Here is a 13,783-nt window from a genome sequence, read left to right as displayed (position 1 = left end):
AACGTGGTGAACAGCAATCGAAAACAAAGTTTAAATGTATCTGTGCTACCTGTGTGTCCTGGGTCTCTGATTGAGAGACGCTGTGCGCGCGGGGCTGTGCTGGCTCCCGAGTCGGGCCGGGCTCGTCATGTAGTCATTTGGCACCACTGGGGGCTTCACAGGCTCCAGTGTTTTGTAGGGAGTGTTACGTCTGGAGTCAGGTGAACACAGGAAAGAGGAAAGTAGAGTTCGTTTTCAGTTTCATGAAAGTAATAGAATAAAATAAAGAATAGGGAAACTTTAAACATTTTAACTGCTTGCTAAAATATATCTCTGCATTCATAACCTACTGTGTGTTTCACCGGTTTGGCAGGAAGCCCCCAGTTTAACAGAGACCAGATGGGACCACAACCTCTTACACCACGCAAGTTAAACTGTAGGTTCTTACCCAAGGGTACCACGACCAGCCATGGGAGGGCTTGGAGGCTTCTGTGAAGGTGGGTTGGTCCTTGAAAGGGTCCCCCCTCGTCCCGCCGCATTGTTCCCATGTTGCTAGACAAAAAAAAAGCAAGTTAAAAGCCTGGTTTTCTGTAACGTAGCGATTTTCCTACCAATGAACCTGACTCTCAGGAGTCCTTTCAACGATGATGAACAAGCAAACTCGGATGAGGTTCACCTGTACTGTATGAATGGAGAAAACATGAAGCACCAGTATGAAGGTGTCTATTGTCTTAGATAAAGAGTGTATGGTTAATAGTAATAGATGGGTGAAGAGATTGTAAATCTAATTATACAACATACACATGAAATATCTTATTATATACACTGATCCTGCTTTATTGGACTGCCTTTGCACCAAATCCGATTAGTTTCTTACTGTAAAAAAATGTGTAACTGATTAAAGGTGTACATCCTTCTATGCATCTCAAAGGTAGAAAGACATGTTTCATGGCTTCATGTGCACCTTGATACTGTGGCTCTGAACATCATCAATTTATGGACAATAAGAGGAGAAACACAAGCATCTCTTACCTTGGCCTTAAGCCACTGAGTGCAAGCAGGCAGAAAGAGAAGACAAAAAACAAGCTCATTGATTAAAGACTGGTAACAGTAACTTTGTACCCACACTACACAATGCTGACAGAGAATCAAGAAGAAAAAAGGAAGGGAGTGTAATGGTGTGTTCAGAGCAAATGTGAAGTAAGGCTTTGCCTCCTTTTTCTCACATGAATACAGTTGAGTGTATTTAGACCATTTCACAATCCACAAATACTTTTATGTGGGAAAGACTGTGAACCACTACCGTGTGTGTGCTACTAATTTTCCAGGTCACAGACTGCTCATCACACTGAATCTATAATTACAATTTTAATACTGTTCAAACTATACTTCATTATAAGCCAAATTCTAGCAGCATAAAGGAGGTTCAATTTATAATAATATAAAACTGAGGGAAAAGGCAACTTTAAACATTAATACATTTAATGTTTATCTGATTATTATATATTATTAATGCTAGCCTTTAATGTCAGTTACTCCTATGTTCACCTGCAGTAGAAGTCACACCAAATAACCCAATTTAGGTTTTAACCAACACAGAGGAAGAGCTCGCTTCCTTTTGTTCCACTTTGTACAAAAACATTTGAAAAAAAAAAAAAGGACATGGAAACACTGTTTATGTTGTGTTTTGTTCCCTCTATGTCTGTATCTGTATCTGTGTTACAGACTGTAATCAGGATAAGAGTCACTTTAGTGTCTAGTCACTATGAATAACGAGGAGCGGCTGAGCTACATGTTTTAAGTGTCGTACCAGGAAAATAAAAAATTGGGTACTAAAGTGGTGTGAGGTCATAAATAACAACAGAGTCTCTGAGTGGCTGTAATGTGGCTAAACCTATCACCATGGTAACTGCCAGAAAATGCCAAAAAAAAAGCCATTACGGTGAGGGGTTGAACACAGTCGTCCACACATGCATGAATGGGTCTTTCCAAGTTCGAGACTGATTTCCCATCTACCCGTGGATAAATTCCCCTCGACGTGGGGGAGAAAAGGGATGGGGGTGGATGAGTGCTCCTCAAAAGCTTGAGGGAATCCACCTCAGCCAAGAGGAAATGGGCTGTGAGGATAGAACGCTAATAAGCTGCTAATATTTCCCAGCACGGCAGGAACACAGCCCAGACTCATAAATGCAGGAAAGCAAAATTACAAACATACCCACACACCTGCATTAATATACTGAATATAGTGTATTTCTATGTGGCTTGTGTAGCAGTAGTGAATAGGGGTCGAAATGATATCACAATATCTCAAAGAAATCTGCAATAATGATTTTTCTGACTTCATAGAAAAAAAATTAGTGAGCAGTGTCTTTTATCAGTGATTGGAGTTGGAGATACAAACAAAATCAAGGCCATTTTCCTTCTTTTCTAATGAGCTACTGTCACTGAATAACTACTTTAATTTGAAGTCTAAATCTAAATATAGCGACAAGGTACCATGAGCAACAGCATACTGATAGGAGCAGTGGTACCATTAAAATCTTGATATCCTTTCTTGATATCCAATGACATTCATCCTTATAGTACAATAATAGTGACACAGTGACTAAGCATAAGTCAAATATAAGAAGAAAACTAACCTGGATAATGTTTCCCTGCTTAACACGGTAAGAAAAAGTCAATTAACTTTGAAACTTCAGCAGTCACCAAATAAAATCCCACCAAAAAATTCAATCTAACTCTCGCACACTGACTTGCTTGCTGTTATATCTCACAAACACCTGGTTGTAATTTAATACACGTACAGCAAAATGATGTGCAGGGGATACTGTGCAAGTCTTTCTCTGACACACCTATGGCACATTCAGGTGTGCAGATATTTAGTCGGGCCACACATATTGAGAAATGTCTGGGATGCTGTCTCTTGGGTCGAGCTTTTTGAGCAGTTCACAGATTTATATATGTGTGCATGAGAAACAAACTGTATACATTCTCGTTTGCACAAATGCACATCCATAAGCGCCTTTACATACATACACAAGTAGCAAGGAAGAGAATTAAAAAGGAGCCAGCAGCCAGAGAGCTTTGAATCCAAAAATGCATTTCACAAGCCCAAACTGATTATCTAAACCTTGTTAAAATAAGTCAACTTCATTACATTCATAATGCTCATCCAAATGTAGACTCGCGTCTTAGAAGCACGAACTGCTGTTTCCTTTTGCAGATTTCCAGATGGACAAAAAAAGAAAAGATTGCAGATTTTCTTGCATCTACAATGTGCTGATTTCTGCAGAGATCTGTCATTTCTATCATTCCTGAATGATGCTCAATTTGCATAGTGGGCCATGCCAAATCCGTCTCAGTGTGAGCCAGCTCTCAAAGGAGGAAACACTAGCTTTTGAATTTGAATCAGCGGATGTTTGAAAATCAGCGGACAGCCACTATCTCAACAGAGACAGGCCAGGGGAAAGGGATACAGAGGCCAATTGACACACACGCACTATGGAAATTTATGACACAGGCAATCAGTGCGTATAAGTGTGTGTGCACGCTGACACAAGCACAGACACACAGTCTTGTGAAATAGAGGAAGAGAGGGGCGAGGAGAGGATGGATCATGGGGAGAGAGAATAAAAAAACTGAAGAATGAGGCGGAAGAAAGACTTTTTACAATTTGAAGAGAGTGTGATGGTGTGAGTAACACTTGGCCATGATAGTTCCCTCAAAAACACACACACAGACGATTAATAACTAGCAGCTTGGGTAACTGTTACCGGGCATGAAAAACTCTTGCCTGTGCAGCTATTCTTGGATGGGCTGAAGTGTTTCTGTGCTTAATCAACTAAAAGGCCAGCGTATTGATCAGCTTGCAGCCTGGGTGGGATGTGTGAATGAATTATGAAGGCAGACAGTGAGGATGCTCACATGCAAGTACCAGGTGTAAACTTGACTAAGTATGTGTATTCCTCTCTGGGATAATTGATTACTTGGGGAAAACACAGCAATTTATCAAAGTAATGGACAGATGCAACAGTTTGGTAGTAATTATGGTGGAATAGTGCAGAGACGACTTTACTCCTACTCCTTGTTATAAGGCTTTTATTTTAACACAATGAAGAATATTTTTCTTACCTTGACGCCGTGTCCTACATCATCCAGCAGCGTGTAGTCGATAGGCTTTCGAATGTAGCGCACCGGCCGCTCCATGTTGCCCGGAGCGATGATCTTGTGGGTACGAGAGGTGTTTTTGTTTGTGGTCAGGATGCCGATTTCTCGGCGGGCCACCTTCTCCTTATGGATGTCCACTGTCTGTTTGAGGAAAATATAACATGGTCACTTACTGTTTTCTAATGTAAATTTGCTTTTAATGTAGGGAGGTGATACGGCATGTAACTGAACGCTAAAACCATGTGCTTTTATTCTTTCATATTTATTTATACTATGATGAAATTATGTTGATGTGCCCAAGTACACATCAACAAGTGGATGAGCTGGCGATCGAACCACCAACCTTCGCCCAAAGCGAAGGCTCGTTTTAACTTCTGAGCCATCATACTGCACTGCAGTGAAAACTGTGTTGACAACATCTCCAAAAGTTGATTCTGTTCATCTGGACGTAGCGTTTTCTGGGAGGAACGTTTCGTCACTCATCCAACTTCTTCAGTCTCAGCTGACTGCAGGTTTCCCCAATAAACAGTACATTTGCATAATGACTGAAACCCCTGAATTGGGGAATGGCTGCAATCACAGCATTGTAAGATGGCGAAAGATGTACCCTTAGGCCCCCTCCTCGATTCAGAGATGGTCTTTCCCTTTTCACGTAAATGGCCTCCTTGACTCCACACTCAAACCAGCGTTCTTCACTGTCCAGGATGTGTACATGTGGGCCTAAGGGTACATCTTTCGCCATCTTACAATGCTGGGATTGCAGCCATTCCCCAACTCTCTGTGAATGGTACTCATGGCCATTGATCAGTGGGTTTTGGTCAGTGGTTGTTGATCAATGGTCATGAGAATTTGCATAATTATGATTAAGGAACTGACCTCACAGCCCATTGTTCCTTCAGTGGGCTGGTTTCAGTCATTATGCAAATGTACTGTTTATAAGATTGGGGAAACCTGCAGTCAGCTGAGACTGAAGAAGTCACTTGGATGAATGACGAAACGTTTCTCCCAGAATACGCTACGTCCAGACTCCAGATCCACAGAATCAACTTTTGGAGATTTATTTTCCTGGATGATTGAGAATGCATCAAGATGTGTTGACAACAATTTAATTGAAGACAGTTACACTTAATTTGAAGCAGATTTTCAAAGAGAATATGTGTAAATGAAATACGCGAGAACTACTATTATTTGACAGCTTCTAGCTCTGTTGTGTGCGCTGTTCACAACCAATTTTTTGGCTACTGTGCACAGAGTAATCTATATTTAAAACTGTTACACCATCACCAGCTTCTATTGCTTAAAACAGTTTCAACCAGCATCCAAAAGCTGCAAAGTGGACCTGTAGTTGTACAAAAAAAAATGTCAGCACCTGTTTACAGCAATTCAGTAACAACAATGTTGCAACAATTGTTATTTATATATATATAGAGAGAGAGAGAGCACTAGGTGCAGTGGCTCCCAAGCTAGGCAAGTGGCTCCAGCAGATCCCGGGAACAACAACAGATCTCTGTCCAAAAGAGCGCAGTCCTAGGAACAGCTAAGATACTGCGCAGGACCCTCAAGCTCCCAGGCCTCTGGTAGAGGACCCGAGCTTGAAGGATAGACCGGGGTGAGAGGGGAATTTATATATTATATATACATATATATATATATATATGTGTATACATTGCAAATGGACACAAAGAAATATACTATAAGAATAACATGTGTTTAAGAGCTTCATTTAATTATCTTTAAACATTTTTCCAACCAAGAGACTCAAAATCTGAGAAGAACTGTCAAGTTGTGCTATTCTCTCACTGTGCCTGACACGAAGTCTCTGAGCTCTATCATCTGTTTATCTGAATGTGTGTGTGTGTGTGTGTGTGTGTGTGTGTGTGTGTGTGTGTGTGTGTGTGTGTGATATTGTAGGCTCTTTCTTTAGGAGAGGAAACTGAAGTGACACGCCCAGCTTCAGCTGGGAAGTTACAAAAAAGACCTGCCCATTTCCTGCCAGTAACAGGCGAGCTGAGGTGCAGTGTAGATTAGAGAGAGTGAAAAAAACAGAAATGAGAGAGAGGCACACAAGACAGAGGCACTAGACACTAGAAGCTGATTCAGGGGGGTTTACAGTAATTAAAAAGAGATTGAGAAGAGAAGAAAATGGTGAAATAGAAAAGGAAACTTCACTTTAGAGCTACTTTCCTCTGTATGCATTTCCTCTGTGTGTACATTGCTAAATGCCTCGAGACGTAACTGTTACCTAATGAGTGATAACAGCGATGTCTGCCCTTCATGATCTTTTGCGATCTCATTTTCTTTTGTAATCTCTTTAATAAACATCTGCCTGTCTGCTCAACCCTGTGGAGTGTGTTTTTTGACAACAGATGGTACAGATGGTAACTCTCAGTGCCAGAGCTCTACAGTGTGTCATTCTATTAAATCTGTTCTTAAGCAGATGATCATTCTCTGCAGAGCAACTGAGCGAGCTGAAATGTCTGTACCAAGTATGGTTTTAAGACATGTAAACGATGAATTTATATGTCAATGATTTCATGTATAGTTTGATATTAATTAAATACAAACAATTAATACTGTTGATGCTATATTTTACGGTAAAGAGGTGTCCATAAATGTGTCTTTTGAATTTATACTGCAATATAGAGTAATGCGAAGTTGATCCTGCGCTTAAGAGGATTGGACCAACTGAAATGGAGCTGAAAAAGGCACAAGTGGGTCATTGAGCTGATGGATGACAATTTCGGGGAATGAACTGAGAGATAAATCAGAAAGAAAAGACAGAGTGAAAATGGAAAAGAAACCAAAGTGTAGAGTTTCAGATCTCCAACAAAATCAAATGGAAGCATGTCCATTTTTAGCCATAACCATTTAATTTAGGTTCTAATTCAGATTTCTGCTTTGATTAGACATGCTGCTGCTTTGCATTTTAGGGATTAGCCTGTACTGTATGTTTCTGCCAAAGACTTTTCTGCTGAGGCCTTTTAAATCAGACATGGGTTTGGCAGCAGCGTTTGCTTACCTTTCTTTCTAGAATGATAAATTGATGAACTGGCACAGCAAAGCAAAGTTAAATATTCATTTTGTGTAGAGAGAAAAGCCATTATGGGGTATATGTAAAGTTAATGATCTTTTCCTGAACTTTTAAAAGATTCAAGCAGATTTAAAGCCATCTGTGTTTTCATGGGCATTCATTTTTTTTCACCCCATCATTGAGTTTATGGGACTGGTTTTGTTTGCTTCTTTACTTGTGGTTAAATTATGCATTTCCATTTTGCATGAAAAGATTACCAGAGGTGTGGCACGCCCCACCCTGGAGGAAATTAACCTTTGGAGCCGATTCATACACTGATCTGAATCAAGACATTTTTGGAAGGATTCTTTATCGTTGCAAAAAAACATTGTGCCATATCTTCATGAATATATATCAAACCGAAAGAATAAAAATTGGGAAACACTGTTTTGGTGAAAGTATTCCAAACTGACCTAGATCCAGATGTTCTTCTGGATCCACTGACTCAATTCATGCATGGTGTCGAATAAATGCAGCCATGGAGAAGGCATGCAGTATTATGGACTGCTATTACATTTTCACGCACGCGAGGCAGCTTGCATGAACTAAAAAAAGACATAACCGGTTAGCTTGTTCATAAGATGCTGTTGTGGTTTCCTGTCTAAGAATCTTTTTGAAGCTGTCTTGATTGCCTGTAAATCAAATGACAGAATTTAAATTAAAAACCTAATTCTCTGAAATGTATAGCACAAGCTTGCTTTGATGGTGTTGTGAAAAAGGGCAGATATGTTCACAGAATGCCATGTAACAGAATAAAAAGCATGGCCTCACTTTGCTTTTACAGCTTCGGCAGTACAGAAAGAAAAAATATGTGACTACTGGAATCAATCTAGTGATGAAACGAGTGTTTTTCTAGCTATGAAAAGACAAAAAAGGCTGCAGTGAAACATTGTGGCCAGACTAAAGCTGATAGAAGTTGCTTCTCAGTTACGATCAGGTGAACGTACTGACTCAACAGTTTCTCTTCTGTGCTGCTGCACGTCGAGGGTGCCATTGGGTGTGAAGCAGAAACATCAAGTAGGGGAAGTAAAGCTCTACTGAGCACCTTTAAAGGATTGAGAATAGTGTTTGGTTGTCCGCTGTGAGACTGCACCTGACTGCTACCACTCCGCAGTTCGCAGAGTAAAGTGGGAGCTGAAAATGCAAGCTAGAGTGCTGGCGTCAGGGTTTCACTTCATTCTGACAGGCTTAATGAAGCGCACAGGGAGGGGACGGGACATTCAATGGCTGACAGGCAGGGTGGCCGCATGAAGCGCACACAGAGGAGCAGAGACGGAGAGAGAGAGGACTGCTGATGAAGCAAGCGGGACTGATGAGGGACTGTGGAGGATTGGCAGCTCCAGCATGATCCATGCCCCCGCCATATCTGTCAGTCTTTATAATGCATGAATGTGCCATTGTGCAGTTTGGTATTATGACACTGAATAAAAGCAGACTGTGGCATTTTACTGTACTTGAATAACTTTTATCTAGAGAGGAAAAACCTATCTTTGTTCATTTGATGGATAAAGCAGCGATTAGACTGATAAAATCAGAGTTGACCTTCTTGGCTGATGATTCAAATCCCATGCACAAATACCGAATCTGTTGTGGTGCGTACCTGGGAGATGTGGTTGATGGACGATTCCATGCGTCGTAGTTGCGAGGCTTGAATATCCAGCAGCTGCAGCACATTGTTTGCTAAGGCATTGATCTGGTAGGCCACGCTGGCCAGAGACTGAGTGGTGTAGGCTTTGGTCTCCTCCAGGGCCTTCTTCTTGTCTTGAGCCTGGCAGGGAGAGGGAGAAGAACAAACTGATGTAAAAAACGAGTCGGTGGAAATGTGTGTGGGTGGAAGAAATGGAGAATTTGGCAGAAGAAAGTAAGGTGTAAGGTCCATAAAAGCAAGACAAAATGCTGTACTGTAATTGTTCCTCTCCTACCAGTTGTGTGAGCTGCAGAGTGAGAGGGCAGTTTTCTACAGGGAATAGTATTTGACATCCTCTCTTTGCTGTTTTTAAACTGCAAAGCCATGTTAAGATCTGAAGGGAAGTGAAGGAGAAAAGTTTGTGATTCTGTGAAGCAAAGGCTTTGTGGACTACTACACAGCCTGAAATTGGGACAATGTCCGAACAGCTCCGACAGGCAACATGGGACAGGTGCACAGTGGGATTCGAGCCCAGAAAACAGGAATGCCAGGACATTTCCCAAATCTCCACCCGGCTGTGCAAACCATCTGCTTCTGGATGCCTTTAAATAGCAATGTGACTGAACGGACATATTTATAGTTTGGAAACAAAACGGGAGAATGCAGCCACACATTGAAGCACTTCAACAGCGAACTACCACAGAAAGACTGCAACTTACAACTACTACACAATCTACACCTGACTTATTAACAATCTGCTTCTGTAATGTGTATGAAAACAGAATGTGACACTTAAGATTGCCTCAGGTCATGATCTCCATGATTAAGCTCCACCTGTCCTAGCAGACTACAAGAATGCCAACGAATGTTTTAATCAATTATCATTAATTATTAGATCATGATAATCAATATTTTGATTTGCTGACATTGATATTCTGTCCAACTGTCCTATTTACAAACTGTGCCTACAGAGTCATACATTCACTGATGCCACTGTGATGACCTAATGTCCTGCCACCATGCTACAGTTTCACCAAAAGCTGTGTTTTAGATCAGGATGTTTCAAATGTTGAAGTCTCACCTTATAGTTTTTTAAATAAAGAGTTCATAAGCATTCAGGCCAATTCACTGCTGTGTTCTATGCTGTACAGGTACTATATACATCTATATCACATGCAAGCTGTTTCCAAACCACCACGTGTTGACATGTGTTTGGTAGCAAGAGGTTAAACACCTACACCATGACAGCACTTTTGAACATGACCACCAAACCACCTGCTCTGTGACCCACTGCGAGTTTAGCACAGAAACTGGTTTTCATACCTTAGGTTGGGAAAGGCTGACTTACATAACTCACTGGATGACTACTGAAAGACCTCACAGAGCTATTAACACACAACATGTGAAGCAATGCTAGGACAGTGCTTGGATACGTAGTGATTCTTGCATGAGCTTAAAGCGAGCACAAAGAGGTTTAAAACTAATACTGCACGGAAACACACACATCTCCCTTATACACATTGTCCACTCTCTTTGAGATTTCTTTTTAAGTTTACAAAAGGCTTTTTGTAGAGGCTCTAATTGGAATTCCTTTTTTGGTATGTGGAAGACTCCTATCTAAACAATGCGGTAAAATAAAGCAAATTCAGTGAAATACAATACTGAGACAAGAATATCCTCAGGAGTTATGAACAAAAAACACTATGAGTCAGAGAGGTATCGAGTGAGTTGTAGTTTGGAGGGGGGGTTGGCAGGGCTAACATTCTTATATTACAGAAGGGTGAAATGAGTAATATGTGTGGTTACGCATACACAAACGATACACTGAAGCAAAACTAAGAACATAAATGTTCAGAACAATTTACACACCAGTGGGTTTGTAAAAAGCAGAACAATTTCGCCGCGAGAGATGCTATTTTAATACACAAAGACCTTAGAAAGTTACTAAAAAAAACTGAGTCCTGCTCTCTTGTCTTCAGTTTGGTGTATGACACTTTTTCAAACAGCTTCTGATCTAAGAATAAAACTTGTGTCTTTTTCCTGCAGCCTGCCGGGGTAGATTTACATATCATGGCATGCAGTTTGTTTTTTTTACATAGCGTCATCATTTCAGGTGACTGTGTGAGTTTATGAACGCAGTTTTAAAAACTGTCCACGTGGGATTATGCAGAGCTACTGTATCCAAGCTGATAACGTGGTTTGACAACTTGGGAGCAAAAGGCAGAAGACATTAGCATTTTCCGTGTTTGATTTTTACCCAGCACAATATAAGGATAAGCTACGCTGGCCTACATAATACTCTCAATCCCCTTCATTCCCTGTTGTGTTTGTCAAGTGTGTTTACATGCACGCAGGATCTGAGCTAATGTTTTTAACGTCCCTGAAGAAATCATTATTCGGGAAAAGCCACACACACATGCGTGCATTTTCATATTCCAGCCATGATGTCGGAAATAAACCAAGCAGCAGCCCAGGGCTTTCAAACTCAGCAGTGAAAGGGAATCAAACTAGCACACAATCAAACATTTTCAAATATATATAGATATATGCTTATGATATTTTTCTGAAATTAAGGCCTGATAAAAATGTGGAACTTATATGACACTTCGAATCTCTTGATGCACAGAGTTATTCCTTAGTGCCTTTGTCTCATTCACCTACACATAAATGATTCATGGAGATAGTAAATCTTATCTGGGTGACACCAGCTGGCTCCAAAAAAACATCCCTGTGTTTTCTGCAGATGACTCACAAAATATGATTACATGGTTTATTGTTGGCTTCATGTGGTGCTGGGATTTTGACAGGAGCAACATTCAGTAGTGCTAAGAACGGACATTGCATTAAAAACAGGTGTGCCACAAAACACTTTGTTCCTCACTGTCCACTACAAATACATATGTTTCATTAATCAAAAATAAATAAAAAGGGATTCCTTTTTGGTTTTGTTTTTTAGATGGATGGATGAACAGGGATTTGTATTTCTGATGAGCTCATATGTGAAGTACCTTTATATTCCACGACCTAAATAAATTTGCAGCGACACCATGACAATTGGTTTTTCATTTCCTTTAGTTTATCAATATCAAAAGAATCAATCTGACGTGACAGTCTTTTTGCTATTATTATTTATTGAGTGCTCCAAATTCCTGTTTCACAACATATGACACCTGGTCTGTAAACTAAAGCCTCTAAGCTCCTGCTTCTTAAAGCAGCTAAGTTTGCCACCAGGTGCATGCCATTTCCTCTCAAACAGTCCAACTGATCTGCAGAATAATAGCTTCCTGCATGATCTAGCTCTGAAAGTGTTGCCTCACAACACCGTGTAAGCCCATCAGTAGGAAACGTGCATTCAAGCAGTCTAACCTACATTGCATTTTTGATGACAACCGGGGTAAAGTGATCTGATGTGCTTTTACTGTGGGCTCTCTCAGCAGCACGGTGATGAAGAAATTGCCAAGCTGGAGCGCAGTTTCTGATTCAAAGTGGTCTTCTGTTCACACCAGACCATTGAAGCCACTGATGGGCTTTGATGTCAGCTCCCAGTATTCCTCACATTTACTCAATGCACTCTGTGGGAGACTAACAACTGAGGTTTATTGTTAATACCTAATTTAGCCAGATGCCCCAATGCTTTACTGATTTTATGACTTAATATTTAGTGAATATAAGCACAAAAAAACAAGCAGGCACACCTTTCATTAACCTGCACCATGCATGCAATCACAGGCATTATAAGATCCACACACATATTCTCTGGAGCCACGTTTTGCAGTAGACCGTTATATCAGGATCATTACACATTTATAGACTTGGACGAATTGCATGTAAAGTCTTTAGCACTTGGTTTACTTTGTGATGTATAAACTGGCAAGAAAGCTCACAGATGAGAAATGCCTTTAAATCCAGTGCTTAATGGCTAAAGGGAAGGGCTAAATCGTGAATAAGCCACAGTTTTAGTGAGTTTCTAGTGAATAAATGTGTTATAATAATCGCTCTGTGACAGTATTACATTTTCAAAAATATACATACAATTGTTAGCTTTTGTATTTTAAACGACTAAAGGGAAGGCTCGAGCCTTTTTTTTCGTTTTATAATACTGTTATGTCGTTTTCACGTGCGGTGAGCGTGCGGTTTTAGTCACATAGGGAGGAAAAAAGAAGAAAAAAAATCGGTTTTGAGATTAGCCTCCTTCACAGGTACCTACCACAGAATGCAGTCAGTGACAACCTACTTAGTCATAACAACGACACACCCTCTAAAAGCCCCCAGCAGCTCTCAGCTCACCGAGGAAACCCTTTAAAAAACAGAAACCAGAGGGATAACGAAACACAGCCATGCCCGACATGGCACCGAGCGGCCGCTTAAACCAGCGTACCGGGAGAAAAGACCACTCGGTGTAGCTAGCGATTTGATAGTCGCTTTCGTTCCGACCAGCATTTCCTGCCCCTGTGGTTTCACTCACTCCCACTACAACACCGCAGACACGACGGTGATAAACCAGTAAATTCACCATATGCAAGGGCGGTTTTTAGGCGTTTCTTACCTGAACATAATTGTTTTCACAGTATTCCGCTACCCGGGACAGGTTCTGGTAGCTTTCCACAAGCGCTCTTTTACCGGCAGGGATTTCCTCCTCTAATAGCATTTGTAGCTCTGCCATCTTACATCCCTTTGCATTTCTCTCCTGCCTGTCCTTTTTCTCAGCGAGGCGAGGCGGTGATGCTGTGCTGTGTTGCTGAGAAAGGGGCTCCCCCGCCTGGCATTGTGGGGCCGCTGGCCTGCGATTCACAACAGCCCGTGACTAATCAGAGTTACGTTATAAGCGGTGAGAGCTGATTGGCTGAGAGGCCGAGGGAGAGGAGCCGTTGCCCAATGGCATTTTACTGCGATGGCATTAGTAATGTCGCTTATAAACGCTACATTATTTTATTTAGCGG

The 13,783-nt window shown here is 41.1% G+C and overlaps 1 protein-coding gene across 3 annotated transcripts in view; it reads right to left on the bottom strand.

Annotated features, from left to right (window-relative positions):
• LOC146498177 (abl interactor 1-like) overlaps positions 1-13,783 on the bottom strand; it is a 22,706-nt gene extending 8,923 nt beyond the window's left edge. The window contains exons 1-6 of one of the 3 annotated variants that reach the window (XM_085139274.1): positions 13,390-13,783; positions 8,817-8,984; positions 4,111-4,287; positions 1,012-1,026; positions 428-531; positions 50-190 (exon numbers count right to left, since the gene is read on the bottom strand). In XM_085139274.1, the coding sequence (XP_084995400.1) occupies positions 50-190; positions 428-531; positions 1,012-1,026; positions 4,111-4,287; positions 8,817-8,984; positions 13,390-13,506 (722 nt within the window). In that variant the 5' untranslated portion in view covers positions 13,507-13,783. The remainder of the gene's footprint in view (positions 1-49; positions 191-427; positions 532-1,011; positions 1,027-4,110; positions 4,288-8,816; positions 8,985-13,389) is intronic. The other 2 variants (XM_085139272.1, XM_085139273.1) reach the window with 2 other exon arrangements.

This window comes from Neolamprologus multifasciatus, chromosome 18 (assembly GCF_963576455.1).
Source record: "Neolamprologus multifasciatus chromosome 18, fNeoMul1.2, whole genome shotgun sequence".
Taxonomy (NCBI): Eukaryota; Metazoa; Chordata; class Actinopteri; order Cichliformes; family Cichlidae; genus Neolamprologus; species Neolamprologus multifasciatus.
Note: the sequence above shows the minus strand (reverse complement) of the source record. Positions and strands in the feature narration are given on the sequence as shown.